Consider the following 19,382-nt stretch of genomic DNA (forward strand, 5'->3'; position numbering starts at 1 on the left):
GCACCCATTCACTGCAGAGGATCGATTGGTAAACTAGTCTTGTAATGCTAAATGTCTCCCAATTTTTTTCTGATGAAGAATCAAACTATTCTAAATCTTGGATGGCCTGAGAGAAAATATTCAGCAAATTTTCAAGTAATTCTTTGAAGGTTCATTGGAGTATTGTATTTGAACCATGGAACAAAACAAAGATTATGTTCAATAACTTAGGCAAAACTCTTAAAATAAAGGTTCCACAAGGTTTTCACAGTGATGCCACTGGAAAATAAATAAAATAGCTATTAGAAGAACACAGTTTTGTCTTGTAAAGAACATTTTAAAACTCTAAAGAAACTTTTTATGCAATTAAAAAAAAAACATTATATTTTCCACTTTTGTGGAATGGAAAATTTCCATGGATGCTGAAGGTTCCTTGTGGTACCATAGATGCCAAAACATTTATTTGTGTATGTCAAATATAAATATGCTTATAACAGCAATATTGCTCTGCCTGTTCTAGCTAATGCATCAGCATGGAGTTAAAAATGACAATGATTTGATCAAAAAGCCATCTCACTCTTCAAACTAGTACAATTGTCCATATAGAATATAGCACATATAACAGTAATGGATTGATAGTATGTATATACTGGGAATACTTGACTGTATGTTTTCTATGCAAGGTCCATCTCTTTCTTTTCTCTGAAAACTGTATCTGATAAAGCCATGTGTTTGTACTGTGTGCGTTTTATTCATCTTTTTATTATTTCAAAAGACTAAAATAAAGCCAAAGTAACACAAATGCCCACCTCAAAGGATGAATTCTCGTCGGGTTTTAGAAACAAACATGAGGTAGAGGGAGAGTTTGAGAGGACACTTTAGAAATACTGCAACAAAAATTGTGGACACAACGGGCAGAATTCAGAGATGGAGAGAGAGTGGGGAGAGGGGAAGGACGGATGATGGTGTTTAACATAGAACTGCAGATGAGGAGCTGCTGCAGTTTCAGTGTGGGTGGAAGTGTCAGTGCTTACTCCCATCTTCTCCCTCTCTGTTCACCCCCACCTTCTCTCTCCCTTAGACAAATTTACCCAGGCCAGCAATACTAATGAGGTCTGTAATACCTGCAGAAAGCTATCCACGTACATTCCCATTCATCTCAATTGATTTGAAATCTGCCAACTTTGCTGGTAGGTGCTCAGCTCTGCAGCCTTTTTTGAGGTCTGGTCTGGGGAGCTTCTTTGGTTTCTCAGCATCATGGTCTGTCATCTGTGAAGCATGCTGTGCAATCCAGTCAATGTGTAAGAGAGCATTGTGCATGCTTCAGACATAAGTGAATATTCTGTCATTACAAACCTCTGTGTTGATCCAAACCTATATGCTGTTATTTTTTCTGTGAAACACTTTTCAGGCACTTTTTCAACAGTTCAGTGAATAAAGCTCTCAAGCTTCAAAAAGAACAGAAAAACACTATAAAAGAACCATAAAGTTCCATAAGACGTGCACTTTACAGTATAGGCTGAACCTTTTCGAGCTTTGTGTGAGGAACAAACTGAAATTTTGTTTTGTAGTCTCTGAAAATCCTTCCCCTTTGCTGCAGATCTCAGAAACTCTTCTCCAAATGTGTCCTGTGTTCATAATAACAGCAGTGAAATACATTGTTGGGTAAACTATTCCTATAATAAAGGGGTGGTGTTGGCAGGAGGGTAGAAGTGACACATTACGTGCAAATTTTAATATCATTGCATGCCATTTAGTTATATTTGAATACTACTATCCACTACTATCCAATTCATTCTAAGGTTAATATAAGTTTCAATAAATGACTTAATTTTACAAAAAAAGTTAAACAAATTAATAATACATTTTAATAAAATTATAAAAAAAATATTTAATACAATAAAAAATAAATCTAAAATAAATTAAACTACACAAAGGCCCCACAGTAACCAGTTAAAAATAATGCTTCATTTTATCCCTGGATCTGTCATGCTGAATGAAAACTTCGTCTTGTAAAAATGCTACTTAGCAATTGTTTAATGTGTCATTGGTGGCATGAAAATACTGAGCTTGGATTCTTTGTTGACAACCAGTAAACTCTCAATGGTAAAGAAGCAACACCCCATCAGCAGGTATAAGGACATTTAAAGTCTTGCTGTGTCTGCTGGGCTCTGCTCTTGGCACTGCATGAATCGGCACTGCTATGGTCGGCAGAATATTTTGGATAAAGCAGATATTAAATATAAATGGAACAATATTGGGCACAAACACAGTGGCTATTGAAACATTGATGTGACATATAATGGAAAAGTGAGGAGGATTTGTGGGGGGACAAAAAAGATAGTTCCCCCCAAAATGGTCTGGAAGGAGCAGCCACAATACACAATTTAAGAAGTATGATTCAAGAAATAAATATTTAAAAATGAGAGACATGTTTTTTGTTGTTGTTGTTGTTGTTTATTGGGCATGGCCATACATTCTGTATAATATATATGACTAAATTTTGTCATGACTGACACTATTTGCAAATCAAGGTCTTAGGGTTCATCCAAAATTACATGCAGGTGTTTTGAAGCAAAGTTGGAATTAACCTCTGTAGGAAGGTGGACCTCCAGAAGTATGTGTGTGTTCTCCTGCTATAGACCTAATTCAGACGAGATTAAAGAAACAAACTTAACTCTCTCTCTAAATGATAGTGAGCTTTTCAGTGCAAACATATATCTAATCATGGCACGCAGTTCTTTGGCATTTAGCAGATGCTTCTTTCTCAAGTGGCTTACACTACACTAATTACAAGTAAAGTGCCTTGCTGGAGGCCTTAACCGTGGTAGAGCTACTGTACTACTGTATGAACTCAGTGGCTCTCAACATCATGGTTCATCTATATATGTGATTGAACCTTTACCATTCTTAATGGGATAGACCAACCAACACTGAAAATGATGTTATGATTTACTAGCCTTGTGTCAAACCCATATGACTTTCTTTCTTCTATCGAGCACAAAAAGTTAATTGTCATTCTATGATGACGGCATGAAGCATGTGAATGAAGAGGCTTTTGATCTCCAAAATGTCAAAATGAATAAAAAAGCCACGTTTAATTAAACTAAAACAAACTTTAGAACAGCTTTGTTTGAGAAAATACGGTGGCCGAGAAGTGCAAAACAAATCACGATTCTGAACACAAAATAACAAATTACAAACGCAAATGCAAATCTAAAAATCAAAATAACAATTCAGAAAACACAACGACAAATCCGAAAACATTATAATAATAAGAAAACACAACGACAAATCCAAAAACAAATGAACAAATCAGAAAACAAATTAACAAGTCAGAAAACACAACGACAAATCAGACAAACCGGAAGAGGTAGGTATAGTTTGAGACAGCAAAAAAAGTCAAACAGACGTGCACATCCCAACCACCCAGATCAAGCTCAGGTGCAGGACAACTTGCGTAGAGTCTTAAATAAGCATTGGCATATTATTTCAAGTGATCCTAAATTATCAGGTATTTTTAGAAATTACCCGAAATTGTTTTTTAAATGCCAAAATAATCTTTGACTTGCTTGTGAAATCTGAATTTCCTTCACGTAAAAAACAAGGTATTCCAGCTCTTCCTCCAGGTAATTACAGGTGTGGCAATTGGCCGCAATATTTCGATACGTGGTGCTATTACCTGTGCTTCTACTCATGTGATCTATCTAATTCATTGCCCTTGCATACGTTGGTAAAACGACAAGACAATTACGTACTCGCATCAGCGAACATCGCAGTAATATTAGAACTGGAGATATGCGTAGTCCTATAGCGTCTCACTTCAGACAAGTAGGCCATAACGTCAGTGTTTTACAATATATCGGTATAGAGAACGTAATTAAACCCTCAAGAGGAGGTGATTACGAGAAGAAATTATTACAGAGCGAATGTTTTTGGATTTATACCTTAAATACTTTATCGCCATTAGGGTTGAATGAGGATTTTGATATTAAGCCTTTTTTATAGTGGTTGTACTAATACTTCATTTGTCATTGATTATTAGTTAAGCTGTTTTTTGTTTTTTTGTCACATGACTTGTATTACTTGTCACATGTTTTTTTGTTTTTGTTTTTTTGGGTGTGTGGACCCAATTAAGGTGATTACCTGTTGCTATTTAAAGCTGATTTTATTCCATGTGGGCATTGAGCCTGATGAAGACCTGAGGGTCGAAACTTTGCTGTTATTAAATTCATTTGGAGCAGCTATTTTATAGTTTGAGACAGGGCCATTGGTTTGGGAATAGATTACTCATCGCTGATTGGACAAGACATCTGTCAATCAAGGTGTACAGGAAGAACGAGAAGAAGAACAGCAGAGTCAACCATTGACAGCGTCAGCTCCAGTGGTGCAGATGGTGGATCGCGTGTCATTGTGTTTTTGGACGCGATCGACCCGGGTTAGAGTCCGCCTTTTGCCGAACTTTTTTTTTTTTCTTCCTTTTCAAATCTTGTATCGCATCGGAAAGGCATTTATTTTCAATAAAAATTAAGGAAAAAATTCAAAAGTTGAAAATAAAGTATCGGGTAGGGTTAGGGTAGGTGTAGGGAGAGCTTTGTATTATATTACCTTTGAATCAGAATACAAAAAAAACTTGTTAACGCTAATGCGAGGGTGTTTCTAATACAGTGTCTATGGGAGTGAGGGTAAATTTGACATAGTTCTGTCAAATAGCGATAGCAGCTAACCTCAGTATTGTAGTAAAAAAACCAGTATGCAATAATAACTTATTGAGTGTAAATTAGAATTTTAATTCAAATGGATGCCACCTTATTGGTACAATAAAGCTCTCCCTACACCTACCCTAACCCTACCCGATACTTTATTTTCAACTTTTGGATTATTTCCTTAATTTTTATTGAAAATAAATGCCTTTCCGATGCGATACGAGATTTGAAAAGGAAGAAAAAAAAAAAAGTTCGGCAAAAGGCGAACTCTAACCCGGGTCGATCGTGTCCAAAGACACAATGACACGCAATCTACCATCTGCACCACTGGAGCTGACGCTGTCAATGGTTGACTCTGCTGCTCTTCTTCTCGTTCTTCCTGTACACCTTGATTGACAGATGTCTTGTCCAATCAGCGATGAGTAATCTATTCCCAAACCAGTGGCACTGTCTCAAACTATACCTACCTCTTCCGGTTTGAATTGAATTGAATTAATTTATTTGATCAGGGACAATGCACAAAAAAGATTAGTCTAAAAAGAAGAGATGTCATGTGCCAGGTTATAGCAAAAAATGCTAATTTCCACCCGCAGTCCCTGGACAGGTTGATATTATACTTACACAAATTCATAAAATAAGTTTGTCTGATTTGTCATTGTGTTTTCTTATTGTTATAATGTTTTCGGATTTGTTGTTGTGCTTTCTGAATTGTTATTTTGTTTTTTAGATTTGCATTTGCGTTTGTAATTTGTTATTTTGTTTTCAGAATCGTGATTTGTTTTGCACTTCTCGGCCACCGTAAGAAACAGAACAATAATTAATTATTGACCAAAAATTGCTCCCAAGCTCCTATTAGTGTGTTCATCAAAGTAAGCTATAACAAGTAATTTTTAACAAATTGTTTTAACAATTGTCTTAATGATTGTTCACGAAATGAAGATTCAGTTAACAAGTTTCACAATAAAAATGATATAAATTTCAGACTGTTTCATCACACAAACCTATCGTATATCTTCAGAAGAATTGAAATATGTTACACAGGTCATTCACAGAAGAAAGAAAGAAACTCATACATGTTTGAAACGACATGAGGGTGAGTAAACGGTAGAATTATCATTTATGGATCAACAATTCATTCATGCCCTACTGTGACCTACGCAAGATTTCAAAAGTGCCTCGGTCCAGTTCATCCAGTGATGGCACCTGAGAAACGCCCTGCAGACCAGTCTAATACCTGGAAAGGAAATGCACTCATCCATCACTTATTAAAGAGAATGGGAAACCTAATAATACACATTATCTTCTCTGATTTTGTTGAAAGGATTGTGTGGATGAACAGTAGGGGCAGTGAGAGCATGGAAAACCTCTCAGCTCTAATGACACTGCTATTTGTATGTATAGGTGCTTTCAGGGTATAATCTTGGTCATCGTTGCTGCACTGAATGGAACGGAGAGAAGGCAAAGTGAGATGGAATGTGTAAATCTGTCTGATATCAAAGGGAACCAATTACAATACATTAAAGTATTTGATTTACTAACATCAAAGTACAAAAAAGAGATTTGTCTGCTTGTAGCTAACAATTATCTGAGCTGGTGGCATGGCCTTTTTTTTTTTTTGCTTGTTTGTTTCCCATTTGTAGCTGTACCATTAATTTGAAATGCTCTTAATGTAATCAAAGAGTCCATCTACCGCCTGAGAAAACATGAATATGGTTGCAGACTCATTGAAATTCTTGGCAATGTATTGGATATTGACATCGAATATGTAGAAACAGTCAAAAATCTGACTTTTTTAGTTTCCTCCTTTTTGCCTTTTTAACTACAATAAACTCGGCTGCCAACATAAAACCAACAAATAACTCTGAAATCTTAACAGATATGACCTTTATCACTGCTGTTCTTCCCACCCTTGGTCTTAACACTTCACTCAGTTTGGTTAAATCGGACCCAGCCTGTCAAAGCATTAAAGGAAACCAAACATAATGCCAGCTCTTATCGTCTCTCATCTCGAGAGGTGAAATGCCAACTCAGAATGCATCACAGCCTGGCTCTAAGCATCAGATGACCTGTCTTCAGATGTCCCTGAACGCTCAGTTCTCCTTTCCCACTCAGAATGCTCTGACTCAACCTGATCAGAGAACAAATGTCATTCACACGGGCTGAGAGAACAGTGTGCCATTTGAAATGGACCCACACATGCACACCACTTGTGTTTCTTTGAGTGATCCATTGGGCTTGCTGCTTCCTGAAGCAGAATAAAAATGCTGTTATATCATGCTGGCATTTTGTTTTTACTTCGTTTCAAAGAGCACAAGGCCCTTTGGAGGCCCAGTGGAAAATCAATGGCCAGAATAATGATGCAGTCTTGGGTTGGCTTGGATCTGTGCTTTGCATTCAGTGTCATCCTGAACACAGATTGGATACGAGCCCTCACCCACATAAGTAATTTCATTCAGTTACGTTCTTTCTTTCCTTCTGTCTTCTTCTGTCTCCACACAGGTAATGACGGTAGTAGGCCTATTTGTGCACAGCAGCCCAAGAGAGGGGAACAAAAGCAGCCAGTGACTATGGGATTCATTAATAATTACGTGCAGGATCTTGAGCAAATTTTCTTTTTCAGGTTTGTATGCCCATATATAAATACATGCTCACCAAGCCTGCATTTATTTAATCAAAAATACAAGTAATATTTTGAAATATTATTACATATTAAAATGAGATTATATTTCAATGTAGTTTAAAAAGCAATTTAATCCTGTGATGGCTAACCTGAATTTTTAGCAGCCATACCAAAGTCCTTCGGCATCACATGAACTCATGAAATCATTCTAATACCTGTATGATAATTTGATGCTATTTATATGATCAGTGTTGAAAACAATTGTGTTGGTTATTTTTTTTTTTTTATCACTACACATATTATTTGAAATGGAAACCTTTAACCTTTTTGGAATGAAACACGAATTGATTTAAATACAAATGTATTGATGCATCTCTATGCGAAAACTCTTTTTTGCACAAAAATGTGCTTTTTCTCTGTTACAAAAATGTACAAAATGTGTGAGAGACATCTTTTGGTATACGCATCCCAAACAAATCCAGAATAAACAACTTTTTGGATCTAATGAGGTGCTCAGTGGTCCATGGGCGTCCCTCCGTGTGTAATTATGCCAGAGCGGAAATGTACTTACACTTAGGGGAGATAAAAGGATTTGTAAAGCTATGTAAGTACAAAAAAAAGAAAAGAAAGAAAAAAAAGGAGAGTGGCGTAAGCGATCAATAATTAATTTACTTTCAACAGTCAGGTGCAATTAACAGACTTTCCCGCCATTACAGTCTAAAAGCCCACATTGCCTCCTTTCCCCGTAATCTGACTGACCATTGTGGCAATCACGGACTACCCAACCACAAAATCGATACAATAGGATACGAACCACTCCACATTTGTGCAATTAAATCACATGGTTCATGTCCTGAAAGGTGCAAAAGGAATGTGTGGAGTGGCCACACATTGTGGTAATTTACAACAAGTTTTCCAAGGTAAAGAACTTGTGAGCCTCGCAAGAGTAAGAATGAAGAATTTAAATTGGCAGACATTTTAAAGACACCTTAGTTTTGAATGCATTTGTCCTTGATGAATCAAATTTTTGGCTCTTCTAAAAATATTTTTTTGTTTCAATATTATTCAATATTTCATTCACAGTATCAGTCTCATCAAGTGCATAGATGTATATGTGTTAAGAACAAAATACAGTTGTTCAGTTCTGTTTTGAAACTGCATCATCCATCCAGACACATTTTTGCACATACAAAACATTGCTTGTGTATGTCTTCCATTTCCTCTATGAAAAGCAGCGCAGCTTCTGAGCATGTGTGTGTGCTAGCCCAGCATCAAATATTGACATTCAGACGCTGCAGTGTCTTTCACTCAGCCAAGAAGAGATAAAGTCAAAATTCCAGTCACTGTTGAGTTCGAGGACAGGCATAAAGGCAGGATTTATTCTCTAAAAGGTTTAAGGGAAAGTGTAAAGGTATTTGTGGTACAAGATATACAACACAAGGTTATAATAAGCTCCACATAAAGTGCGGCACTCCTCTTGATGTAGGGTACTCTCTCGCCGGCTGTCTAGCGCTCTCTCCCTCTTCTTCGGTACACTACTCAAGTTTCCATGCTGGATGCTGACAGTTGCCTGCGGCATTCAAGAAAAACTGAAAAAATAAATAAATAAATGAAGTAGAGAGATTCGGGGGAAACTGACTTCTATTTACAGATATCGCTTTCTCCTGTGTAGACCCAGGAGAGCCAGCAGTTCCCTGATCAGAATCCAAATGTTCTGGTCCCTCACCATCATTACAGCCCCTCCAGAGATACTGTAATCTACGCTGCTCAGCTCATTATGTGCCAAGAGTGACCTCTGCTGTTTCCTCAGAGCATGCATTCATATTTCTTACATGGGTGACGGGTCATTTAGACTTTCTTCAAAATCTGTGGTCACTTTCAGGAAAAAAAAAAAATATTTATTTTAAATATGGCTATGGTTTGTGTGTGTGTTTCTTTTTAAGGGAAAATCTTTTGTAAAATGAAACATATTACGTGAAATTAGTAAGAACGAGTAACAAAAATGTACTAAAATCTCAACTTCATTAAAAAGAAATATTTAACACACAATAAGCTATGATGAAAATATATTGTAGCGTGTTCAGAAGGTTACTGTTGTTAAAGGAATGTGTTAATTGCATTTACTTTATTCTGCTGTTATTTTCACAAACATCCCTTGTACTGCAAAATGCCTTGTTATTGTCTCTAGAACGCTACATTATATTTAAAAAGGTATAATAGCTTAAAAAGATTAATTTTAATATATGCTCTCGATTTATTCTAATACATTCTCTCTATGACAATTTATGCTGTATCTCGCTTCAACTGTAATCTTCTGGGGCCAGTTGTTTTTGATCACAAAATCCACTCTTGGTTTTGATCTGGATTAAATTCTCAGTTTGTGTAGATTGGGATACGTTCGACCCCCCCCCCCCCCCCCCACACACACACACACACACACAAAGAAAAAGAAAAGGATGGATTTCTGGAACAAAATAATAATAATAAAACTTTAAAAAAGGTCCAAAAAATACATTTGTAACATGTAATATATCCCCAAATATCCTGTCAATATCAAACAAAAATATTATATTTAATTTAAAGTTGTTGTTTTTTTAATGACTGATTGTAAACTACATTGGCACAATCATCATAGATGGACCAGTCAGAAGTAGTTATTTTGCTTTGAAAAACCCACCCACCCATCTCCACCCCCTAGATGTAGATGCAACCCCGCCCCCTGGATCTTTGTTCTGCAGTGAGGGGCTACTGGCAAAACATGGGATTTCCAAATCCGGAATCATTCTTCTTCTTCTTCTGTTTATTTATTTATTATTACTATTATTATTATTTATTTATTTTTTTATGGCAGTTGGCAAACAAACAGAAAGGTGCATTCCCGCCACCTACTGAGCTGGAAGAAAGACTAAGCTGAAGATAATAAATAATAATAATAAAACCAGTAACAATAATAAATTGGCTTCTAAATCTTATTAAACAGATGTACCTTTCTTAAATATTTCATTAATTCGTTATATACTCTATAGTTTTCCAAGCCATTATTCAGCAGTTTTTTTTAAGTACAATATTTCCTATCCCCATTTTCCAGATCATTCTGATCCAGATTAAACTTTTTGAACAACTGGCCCCTGCTTTCACTTGACACGTATGCCTCTATCGCCCAAACATGGTATTGACTTCCGTGTTTACGACAGTCTGTGAGCCGGTGTTCATTTACGGCAGGCAGTGCAGGCACAGTCAACAGCGTGCTCATTGATAGTCCAGCCAACCATATTTAAAGGTGAATTGTGCTTTTCGCTTTTCAGTTCGACTTTTACAGTAACATATGTTTGAGTAAAATACTTTATGGTATTATTTGCCTATATTTTTTTTGCACTCAGTAGTAGACATGCTAAAAGGCTAACGTCCTTAGTTAACCATGCTCGACACAGTAACGTTACTCCACTGAGTTACCAGGGCTGTTATTTCTTTCCTGAATGTTTATGATTATGGTTTATTATAAGGAATGTTCAATCCTAAATCTATTTACATTAAACCTAGAGATGCAGTCTTTTTTCAGGGTTTGTTTCGCTCACTGTGAGCAGACTTAATTTTGATTTCTCGTCGTTGAGCATTGTGTTGTCTTATTTAGCCAGAGATTGGTTTCATGTGTTTTTACAGAATCTCTATCATGTCATTCCGCGGGGGTGGTGGTCGAGGAGGGGGTCGTGGCGGTGGTTTTAACAGAGGTGGTGGTCGTGGAGGCGGATTTGGAGGGGGTCGAGGTGGTGGCAGAGGTGGATTTAACAGATATCAAGACTTTGGTCCACCGGAATATGTTGTCGGTAAGGTGCCTTTGTTTTCTTTCACGCTTCTCTTTCCATTTACGTTAGATTGCGTTTGCACTGGAAGACTGCATGTCAGGTTATCACTGGTATTCATGCTCTTCGTGTCTCAGCTTTGGGAGAGTTCATGCACCCCTGTGAGGATGATATTGTCTGTAAATGTGTGACGAACGAAAATAAAGTCCCCTACTTCAACGCTCCTGTATACCTGGAAAACAAGGAGCAAATTGGAAAAGTGGACGAGATCTTTGGGCAGCTTCGTGATTTTGTATCCTTACATTTTATTGCTTGGCATCAGTACTGTCAGATGTTACAACGACTTCAAGGGCTCTAAATTATTATCATAAGCAAAACTTTGCTGAACCAAAAAACTTCTACACAATACATACCCTCTGAATTATAGTTCATATTTTTAGCAAGCTATTTCTAAAAATGTCTAATTTCAGGTTGTTGTGCTTGTCTTTTTGCTCTAAAATCTTTTAACGATTTTTATATGTGCAAAATAGTATGCACATAACTTAATACTTCAAAGTGTATGTTTTGATAGGTTTTTAAATGTTTAGATTAATAATAATAAATCATAATGAGCAGTTTATTTTTGAAACTATTATCTCATATGTCAGAATAAGTCCTTAACAAATTCCTCAGTATTTTTCAGTCAAACTTTCTGACAATATGAAGGCATCTTCCTTCAAGAAGTTGCAGAAGGTAAGTTCAGTCTTTTTGGTTTCCTAGATGTGTAGTGTTGGTTTGAACCTTATTTGTTGATAATTTTTTCAGTATTAGGTTGGTAGCATAACATGTTTGTTAACTTTTTAATAATATGATTAATGACATGATTAATGTTTATGCAGTTAGTCTTACTTTAAGCAGTTATATATTTTTTAAAGAACACCCCACCACTTAGTGTTATTTCCAATATTAGACAACGATCAGTGGGTGTTCTTTTAAAATTATCTATAATTTAGTAGCAGATATTGCGTCAGAATATCTAAGGGATTCTTAGGAGCCTTCAAGCTATTTTTTTGCAGCTTCCTTTGACTGTTCTGCCTCTTATCAAGGCACTAGGATGTAACGAATAGTATTATGCAGATATTTTTAATTAGCTTTTCTCTTTCTCTCCTCTTTCATCAGTTCTACATTGACCCTATGAAGCTCCTGCCCCTCCAGAGATTCCTCCCTAGGCCTCCAGGTGAGAAGGGCCCGCCCCGTGGAGGTCGAGGAGGAAGAGGTGGGAGAGGAGGTAAGATCACACAAGAAAACATAATACTTATGCTGATTGATTCAGTTTGATCATCATCTCTGGTTATAACCGCTACATAACATTAACATTGTGGTTTACTTTTGAAGGTATAAACCCTAAAGTGAATGATGTATTTTCAGGTGGCTTCCGTGGAGGTCGTGGTGGATTTGGTGGTCGTGGAGGATTTGGTGGACGCGGTGGGGGAGGATTCAGAGGAGGCAGAGGTGGAGGCGGTGGACGTGGATTCAGAGGTAATTAGCCATGTTGATCATCAGAAAATAATGATGGAATTGGATGAAAGTACTGAATTTATCCAAAAATGAAAACTCCATCATGTACTTACCTTCATGCCTTTACCAATCCACAAACAAAATAATATATTTTGGATATATATATATATATATATATATATATATATATATATATATATATATATATATATATATATATATGCAGAAATATACATGTTAAAAAGTTGTAATTATTTTGAAAGACGTCTCTTACGATCACCAAGGCTGCATTTACATAGAATCATTTCCATTGAATAGCAGTGTATTATATGTGAATTCCTGATCTGCTTTTTTCATTTAATTAAAACATCTTCATTTTAATAGGAGAAACACATCACATATTTCTTACTTTGCAGGTGGAAGATGATGAAGGTCTCTCAGTATGGGATGTGTCCTTAAATCTGCTGGAGGGACTTCCAGTGAGAAGCCAGAAGCAGCATTTGGGGCCTAACAGAGCCTTTAGACTGATGCCTCTCTTGTACAGCTGAATTTTTTTACTTTGTTTTGTACCATATGTGTATTTTTCTGCAGTAGAATTTTTTTATTTGGTATACTGATAGCGCTGATGTTTTAAGTTACCACATCCCTGTGTACAAAGAGGGCAAGTGTCTCCCCAACTTTGACTGGTTGGTGTGAATTCACTGCCAGTTGAACCCGTATAAACTTGAACAACATCAGGTTATGTGGTGTGACAAAATTGTAAAGCCAACTCCACAGACATTAATATTAATGTAAAAAAACTTTTCATTGTTGGATTATAATGGATATTTGCATATACACAATTGCAATCTGTTTCATTTGAACTCCATATGCCACCATCGACTTGCATAATAAAATTGATGGTATATTTACTGTGCTTTTAACTTGGTCAACTTGTTTTTACTATTTCTACTGTGATGTACCAACATGTTTGTTCACAAATTCCAAAATAATCTGCTATTGCTCAAATGTAAATACTGGGTTGTTTGAATCGGGGAGATTCCTGCTTCTCCAAAGCTGTCAAAGATGGTTTATAAAAAGCAATGTGTAGTGTTATCAATAGCTGGACAAAGTGTTTAGTCAGGGGTTTACCAGACTTGCTGTGCAATAACTTTAGGAAATTGCCTTAACTTTTCTTGGATAAACAATGCTATGTCACTGACTACAGCCTAAAATAACAATATATATATATTTTAATATACTTTAGATTTCCAAGTCTAATGCAAAAACAAGTGACAGCATTTCAGATATTACAGGATGGCATTTTGGTCACTATATTTTACAGTTCCTAACTGATTTGGTGACTTTTATATAATACAAATACACCAACCAATTGCAACTGCTGAAAGTTTAAAAATGCTGCTAGTTATGCATAAAGTTCAATTTCCAGCCATCTTATCCAGTTATCTCCCTTGTACTGCCTAAATAAGGTGAATCATACTTTTTGCTTAGGAGAAAAAAACAAAACATTGTTTTAGTGTAATGTCGTTTTTGGAAAGCATTTTTCTCTATACAATATATGGTAATCCATATAAGTAATTACATATTTACAGTGTGTAGACATTAGAAATGCTTTGACAGGCTTTTTTTTCTAGTTTAGGGAAACCTGCTCTTTGATTTATTATTTAACCATTCAAAAGATAAATCGTTTAGCAACCGACCAATAAAATGCAAAAGCGCTGCTTTCGCTGAGAAAAACAACGAACTTTGCTCAAGCGTAGCCACATCCTGGTCTCTCATTGGTTGAAGAAAGTGTTCTTCAGTTTGCCACACCCCTCCTTCCCTTCCTCTCGTGGTGGTGAAGACAAGCATGGACTCAACTGGGAAAGTAAGTTGGCAGCGAAATTTGCCCTCACCCTTTGAAATACATCAAGCATTAGGGCGCGTACGTTATTTTGCACCATTTGTGTGTCAAGAGGTTCGATCAGAAACGGTTTCAGATATGTAGCGGCACTTCTTGTGCTTGACATGAGTGCAGATTTAGGTACACAAAGATCCATTGTGTTGCTTTGACCTGTTTTCCTTTGCCCTTGTTTTTGGTAACGTTATTCAGACGTGCAATGCATGCATTAAAAGATCAGAAACATGCTAGTCTAATGTCTTCATTGTTGCATTCAACGGGCTTTTTTTTAACAGAGATTAAAGCATGTAAATAGAGATTCACCATATATTGGGCCGATTTTGCTATATTGGACATAAACTATTAAAAAAGGTTTTGTGCGTCTATCTGCATCTGGAACTGCACTGTATCTGCATAAAATCATCCAGAGCAGTGGCTTACATAACCTTCATTTTATGGGAAAGGAGTTAGCAAAACATCTCTTCTGAGATTATTTATGAACTGATATCTTCTCAAATCATCCTCAGGTGATCAAATGCAAGGCAGCAGTGGCCTGGGAGGCTGGTAAGCCTCTTTCCATTGAGGAAGTGGAAGTGTCTCCACCTAAAGCCCATGAAGTTCGAGTGAAGGTAAAACATTAATCTGCACATTGTACCTTTTGACAAAAGCAATATATTATTTGATGTGCATAAATTGTAGATGACACAAAGCACTTTGGTGCTCCATAAAATATTAGATTTTTAACATTTTAAACTGACATATCAGAGGATTATGGGATATTTTCCTAACTGATAGAGTCAAGATTTCACTTTCTAATTGCACCGGCTCTACAGTGGCATGCGAAAGTTTGGGAACCCCTTGCAGAATCTGTGAAAATGTGGATAATTTTACCAAAATAAGAGAGATCATACAAAATGCATGTTATTTTTTATTTAGTACTGTCCTGAGTAAGATATTTTCCATGAAAGATGTTTACATATAGTCCACAAGACAAAAAAATAGCTGAAATTATTAAAATAACCACATTCAAAAGTTTGGGAGTCCTTGGTTCTTAATACTGTGTGTGGTTACCTGGATGATCTACAACTGTTTTTTTTTGTTTTGTGATGGTTGTTCATGAGTCCCTTGTTTGTTCTGAACAGTTCAACTGAGCACTGTTCTTCAGAAAAATCCTCCAGGTCCTGCAGAATCTTCAGTTTTCCAGCGTCTTTTGCATATTTGAACCCTTTCCAGCAGTGACTGTATGATTTTGAGATCCACCTTTTCACACTGAGGATGATTGAGGGACTCAAACACAACAATTAAAAAGGTTCAAACATTCACTGATGCTCCTAAAGGAAACGCGATGCATTAAGAGCCGGGGGGTGAAAATTTTTGAACAGGATGAAGATGTCCAAATTTTTCTTATTTTGTTGAAATATCATATTTTTCCATTTAGTACTGCCCTTCTGACACGACTGAAGATACTTGCATGTTTCCTGGAAGACAAATTAAGTACAATTTACCTTGATCTTCAAATTCAAAAAGTTTTCACCCCCGGCTCTTAATGCATCGTGTTTCCTTCTGGAACATCAGTGAATGTTTGAACCTTTTTTAATTGTTGTGTTTGAGTCCCTCAATCATCCTCCGCGTGAAAAGGTGGATCTCAAAATCATACAGTTACTGCTGGAAAGGGTTCAAATATGCAAAAGACGCTGGAAAACTGACAGATTTTTTTACACTGGACAGGTGCACTGATGTTCAGTTTTGATCCTGCTGTCTTGTGCATAATTATGCAGAAGTGTTTGTGTTCTTTATTAAAATAATTAAGCAATCAAGTAATTTATAGAGAAAGATGCATTGCTGTTCAAAATCTGTAATCGTGAGAAGTCTTATGTGGTTGTATGTTTTAGATTCATGCTACAGGTGTGTGTCACACTGACGCCTACACTCTGAGTGGAAGTGACCCTGAGGGCTTGTTTCCTGTCATCCTGGGTCACGAGGGGGCTGGCACTGTTGAGAGTGTTGGCGAAGGGGTCACCAAATTCAAACCAGGCATGTCAAAATGGACTATTTACCCTCATGTGAATGACATCTAATGTGTAAAATGTGAGCTGTTTTTGGAGTTATGCAGAAATCCTGAAGCTCTTTCACCTTTTCTGAAGGTGATACTGTTGTTCTGCTGTATGTACCCCAATGTGGAGAATGCAAGTTTTGTAAAAATCCTAAAACCAACCTGTGTCAGAAAATCAGGTAATTATGAATATAATGTCATTGTCATTTTTCCTTTGTGAAAATGCACTACTGCTCAAAAGTTGGGGTTAGTAAGAGTTTTTTTGTTTTTGTTTGAAGAAATTATTCATGTTTTCATCAAGGACACATTAAATTGAAAAAAAAAAAACTAATCATAGGACTTTTTAACTAACCATTAAAGTTTAACCATTTAAGCTATTTTAAATAATGTTCTTTTAAACTACTTTTTTTGTTTTCATCAAAGAATCCTTAAAACAAAACAAAAATCACTGTTTCCACAAAAATATTACGCAGCACAACTGTTTCCAACATTTCCACCAAATCAGCATATTAAAATGATTTCTGATTCTGAAAGATCATGTGACACTGAAGACTGGGAGTAGTGACTGCTGGAATTAAAAAAAAAATAATAAATAATAAAATAGAAAGGTCTTTTAAATTGAATTAATATTTCAAAGTATTACTGTTTTTACTGTATTTTTGATCAAATTAATGCAGCCTTGGTGAGCACAAATATTTGAACGGTAGCGCAGGTCTTTTTATCGTTCATTTTTACTGAAATAGTTTGGTTTGTTGATACTTAGTTGTAATGTAATTTTTTTAGGGTGACCCAAGGTCAGGGTCTGATGCCTGATAAGACCTCCAGGTTCACATGTAAAGGAAAGCAGCTTTTCCACTTCATGGGTACTAGCACCTTCTCCAAATACACCGTTGTGGCTGAAATCTCTCTGGCCAAAGTGGATGAGAATGCCCCCCTGGACAAAGTGTGTCTGCTGGGCTGTGGCATCTCCACTGGATATGGAGCTGCTATCAATACTGCTAAGGTCTGTTTTGTTTAATTAATGTGTATTTCTTTAAATTAAAATGTTTCCTGCTGCCTCAAAATGTCTTGTGAACTTATATTCACCCTGGCAGGTTGAGGCTGGCTCTACATGTGCTGTGTTTGGTTTGGGGGCAGTGGGGCTTGCAGTCATAATGGGCTGCAAGTCAGTCGGCGCCACCAGGATCATTGGCATTGACATCAACCCAGACAAGTTTGAAATTGCCAAGAAGTTCGGAGCCACTGAGTTTGTGAACCCCAAGGACCACAGCAAGCCCATTCAGGAAGTGCTGGTGGAGCTGACAGATGGAGGAGTTGACTACTCCTTCGAATGCATTGGCAATGTTGGCATTATGGTGAGCTGCAGAAACATCAGCCGTTTAGTTAGGGATGAACAAAAGCTGGCAGATACAGCCACCCAGCTGTGTACTGCTTAGTTGAAGTCGTCATTGTTCCTCAGAATATTTGACTCCATGGTAACTCAAAATTAGAGACCAAAATAATTATCACTATTTGTACTAATGTGAAGTGCATAATTGCCTTGTTTTATACAGCTTAGGGTCAGGATGACCATTATTCTTTCCATGTTTCCTATTGTCATGTTTGAATTCAGAGAGCTGCTCTTGAGGCTTGTCACAAAGGCTGGGGAACCAGTGTCATCATTGGTGTGGCAGGAGCAGGGCAAGAAATCTCCACCCGCCCCTTTCAGCTGGTCACAGGCCGTACATGGAAAGGCACAGCTTTTGGTGGTGGGTTTTAGTTTTTATTTTATTTTATTTGACTTTTATATTATTTTTTTTTTTTATAATAATAACAACAATATCATCACTTTTATTATGTATTTAATAAAAATGAATGTATTGCTTTTTATTTATGTTTCATAATATAAGTATATATATAATATAGTATAAGTGTGTGTGTGTGTATGTGTATGTGTATGTGTATATATATATATATATATATATATATATATATATATATATATATATATATATATATATATAGAGAGAGAGAGAACAGATTTAGTTTGTTTTCCTATTTATTGTTGTTTTAAGATTGTATTTATTGTTTATACTACAATAATTATTATTATTATATAGCATATAAATATGATATGCCTGGCAATTCACTTCATAAGAAAATAATTTTCTTTTTTGTCTTTCAGGTTGGAAGAGTGTGGAGAGTGTCCCTAAGCTAGTGAATGACTACATGAATAAGAAGCTGATGGTGGATGAGTTTGTTACTCACACGTTGCCTTTTGACCAAATCAATGAGGCCTTTGACCTGATGCATGCTGGGAAGAGGTACATATCTTATAACATGCCTGTTTTTATCTGGCATTAATTGTAATATTATATTAATGCAATATGGGGAACAAATTGGTGTCTAAATGCAAACTTTCTTTTGTGTGTCTTCCACAGTGTCCGAACCGTCCTGCAGCTTTGAGCCTCGAGTTCAAACATGAGTCCAAACTGCCTTGTCCTGCCATGAAACAAACATACTAATCATTAACACCCTCGTCTCAGTAGTTACTGTGTTGACTGTTGTGTTAAAGGTTGTTCTGATAATGGTTATGTGTTCCAGATTTCCAGTTACACACTGAATAAATTTGATTACCAAACATAGAACATTCTGTGCTTCTTTTATTAATAGTTAAAATTGTGCAGTATAATGGCTTGGTATATTCTGTCGTATGTTATAAACATTGTACATTTTAAAATCATATAAGCTGACTAAAGTATTTTATTAATATAAGTGTTAAAAACAATTAAGTTGATCACATAATGGTAAAATTATGATTCCTAAATATTATTTTCCCTGATAAAGTTAAACAAAATGAAAAAATACA

At 36.3% G+C, this 19,382-nt stretch overlaps 2 protein-coding genes across 2 annotated transcripts; both read left to right on the plus strand.

Moving 5' to 3' along the window:
* Positions 1 to 10,504: 10,504 nt before the first annotated feature.
* Positions 10,505 to 14,469, plus strand: gar1 (GAR1 homolog, ribonucleoprotein). The gene is made up of 7 exons (XM_079438131.1): positions 10,505 to 10,585; positions 10,966 to 11,129; positions 11,243 to 11,397; positions 11,778 to 11,837; positions 12,264 to 12,372; positions 12,513 to 12,623; positions 13,019 to 14,469. Exons 2-7 carry the CDS (start codon positions 10,976 to 10,978, stop codon positions 13,027 to 13,029), a joined length of 600 nt encoding a protein of 199 aa, XP_079294257.1. The 5' UTR covers positions 10,505 to 10,585; positions 10,966 to 10,975; the 3' UTR covers positions 13,030 to 14,469.
* On the plus strand, positions 14,389 to 19,257 carry LOC306883059 (alcohol dehydrogenase class-3-like). The gene is made up of 9 exons (XM_079438130.1): positions 14,389 to 14,469; positions 15,009 to 15,110; positions 16,374 to 16,515; positions 16,626 to 16,713; positions 17,318 to 17,537; positions 17,629 to 17,889; positions 18,147 to 18,282; positions 18,699 to 18,837; positions 18,955 to 19,257. Exons 1-9 carry the CDS (start codon positions 14,452 to 14,454, stop codon positions 18,977 to 18,979), a joined length of 1,131 nt encoding a protein of 376 aa, XP_079294256.1. The 5' UTR covers positions 14,389 to 14,451; the 3' UTR covers positions 18,980 to 19,257.
* The last annotated feature ends 125 nt before the right edge of the window (positions 19,258 to 19,382 follow it).

Source organism: Barbus barbus (assembly GCF_936440315.1).
Source record: "Barbus barbus genome assembly, chromosome: 17".
Lineage (NCBI taxonomy): Eukaryota > Metazoa > Chordata > Actinopteri > Cypriniformes > Cyprinidae > Barbus > Barbus barbus.

What these genes read in the sequence shown, in the direction of transcription:
- gar1 (XM_079438131.1), top strand. Translation starts at nt 10,976, where the DNA reads ATGTCATTCCGCGGGGGTGGTGGTCGAGGAGGGGGTCGTGGCGGTGGT. An exon ending in TCCACCGGAATATGTTGTCG is followed by an intron (nt 11,130 to 11,242) that starts GTAAGGTGCCTT and finishes TTCGTGTCTCAG; the next exon opens with CTTTGGGAGAGTTCATGCAC. An exon ending in AGGAAGAGGTGGGAGAGGAG is followed by an intron (nt 12,373 to 12,512) that starts GTAAGATCACAC and finishes ATGTATTTTCAG; the next exon opens with GTGGCTTCCGTGGAGGTCGT.
- LOC306883059 (XM_079438130.1), top strand. An exon ending in TTGGCAATGTTGGCATTATG is followed by an intron (nt 17,890 to 18,146) that starts GTGAGCTGCAGA and finishes GTTTGAATTCAG; the next exon opens with AGAGCTGCTCTTGAGGCTTG. An exon ending in CTGATGCATGCTGGGAAGAG is followed by an intron (nt 18,838 to 18,954) that starts GTACATATCTTA and finishes TGTCTTCCACAG; the next exon opens with TGTCCGAACCGTCCTGCAGC.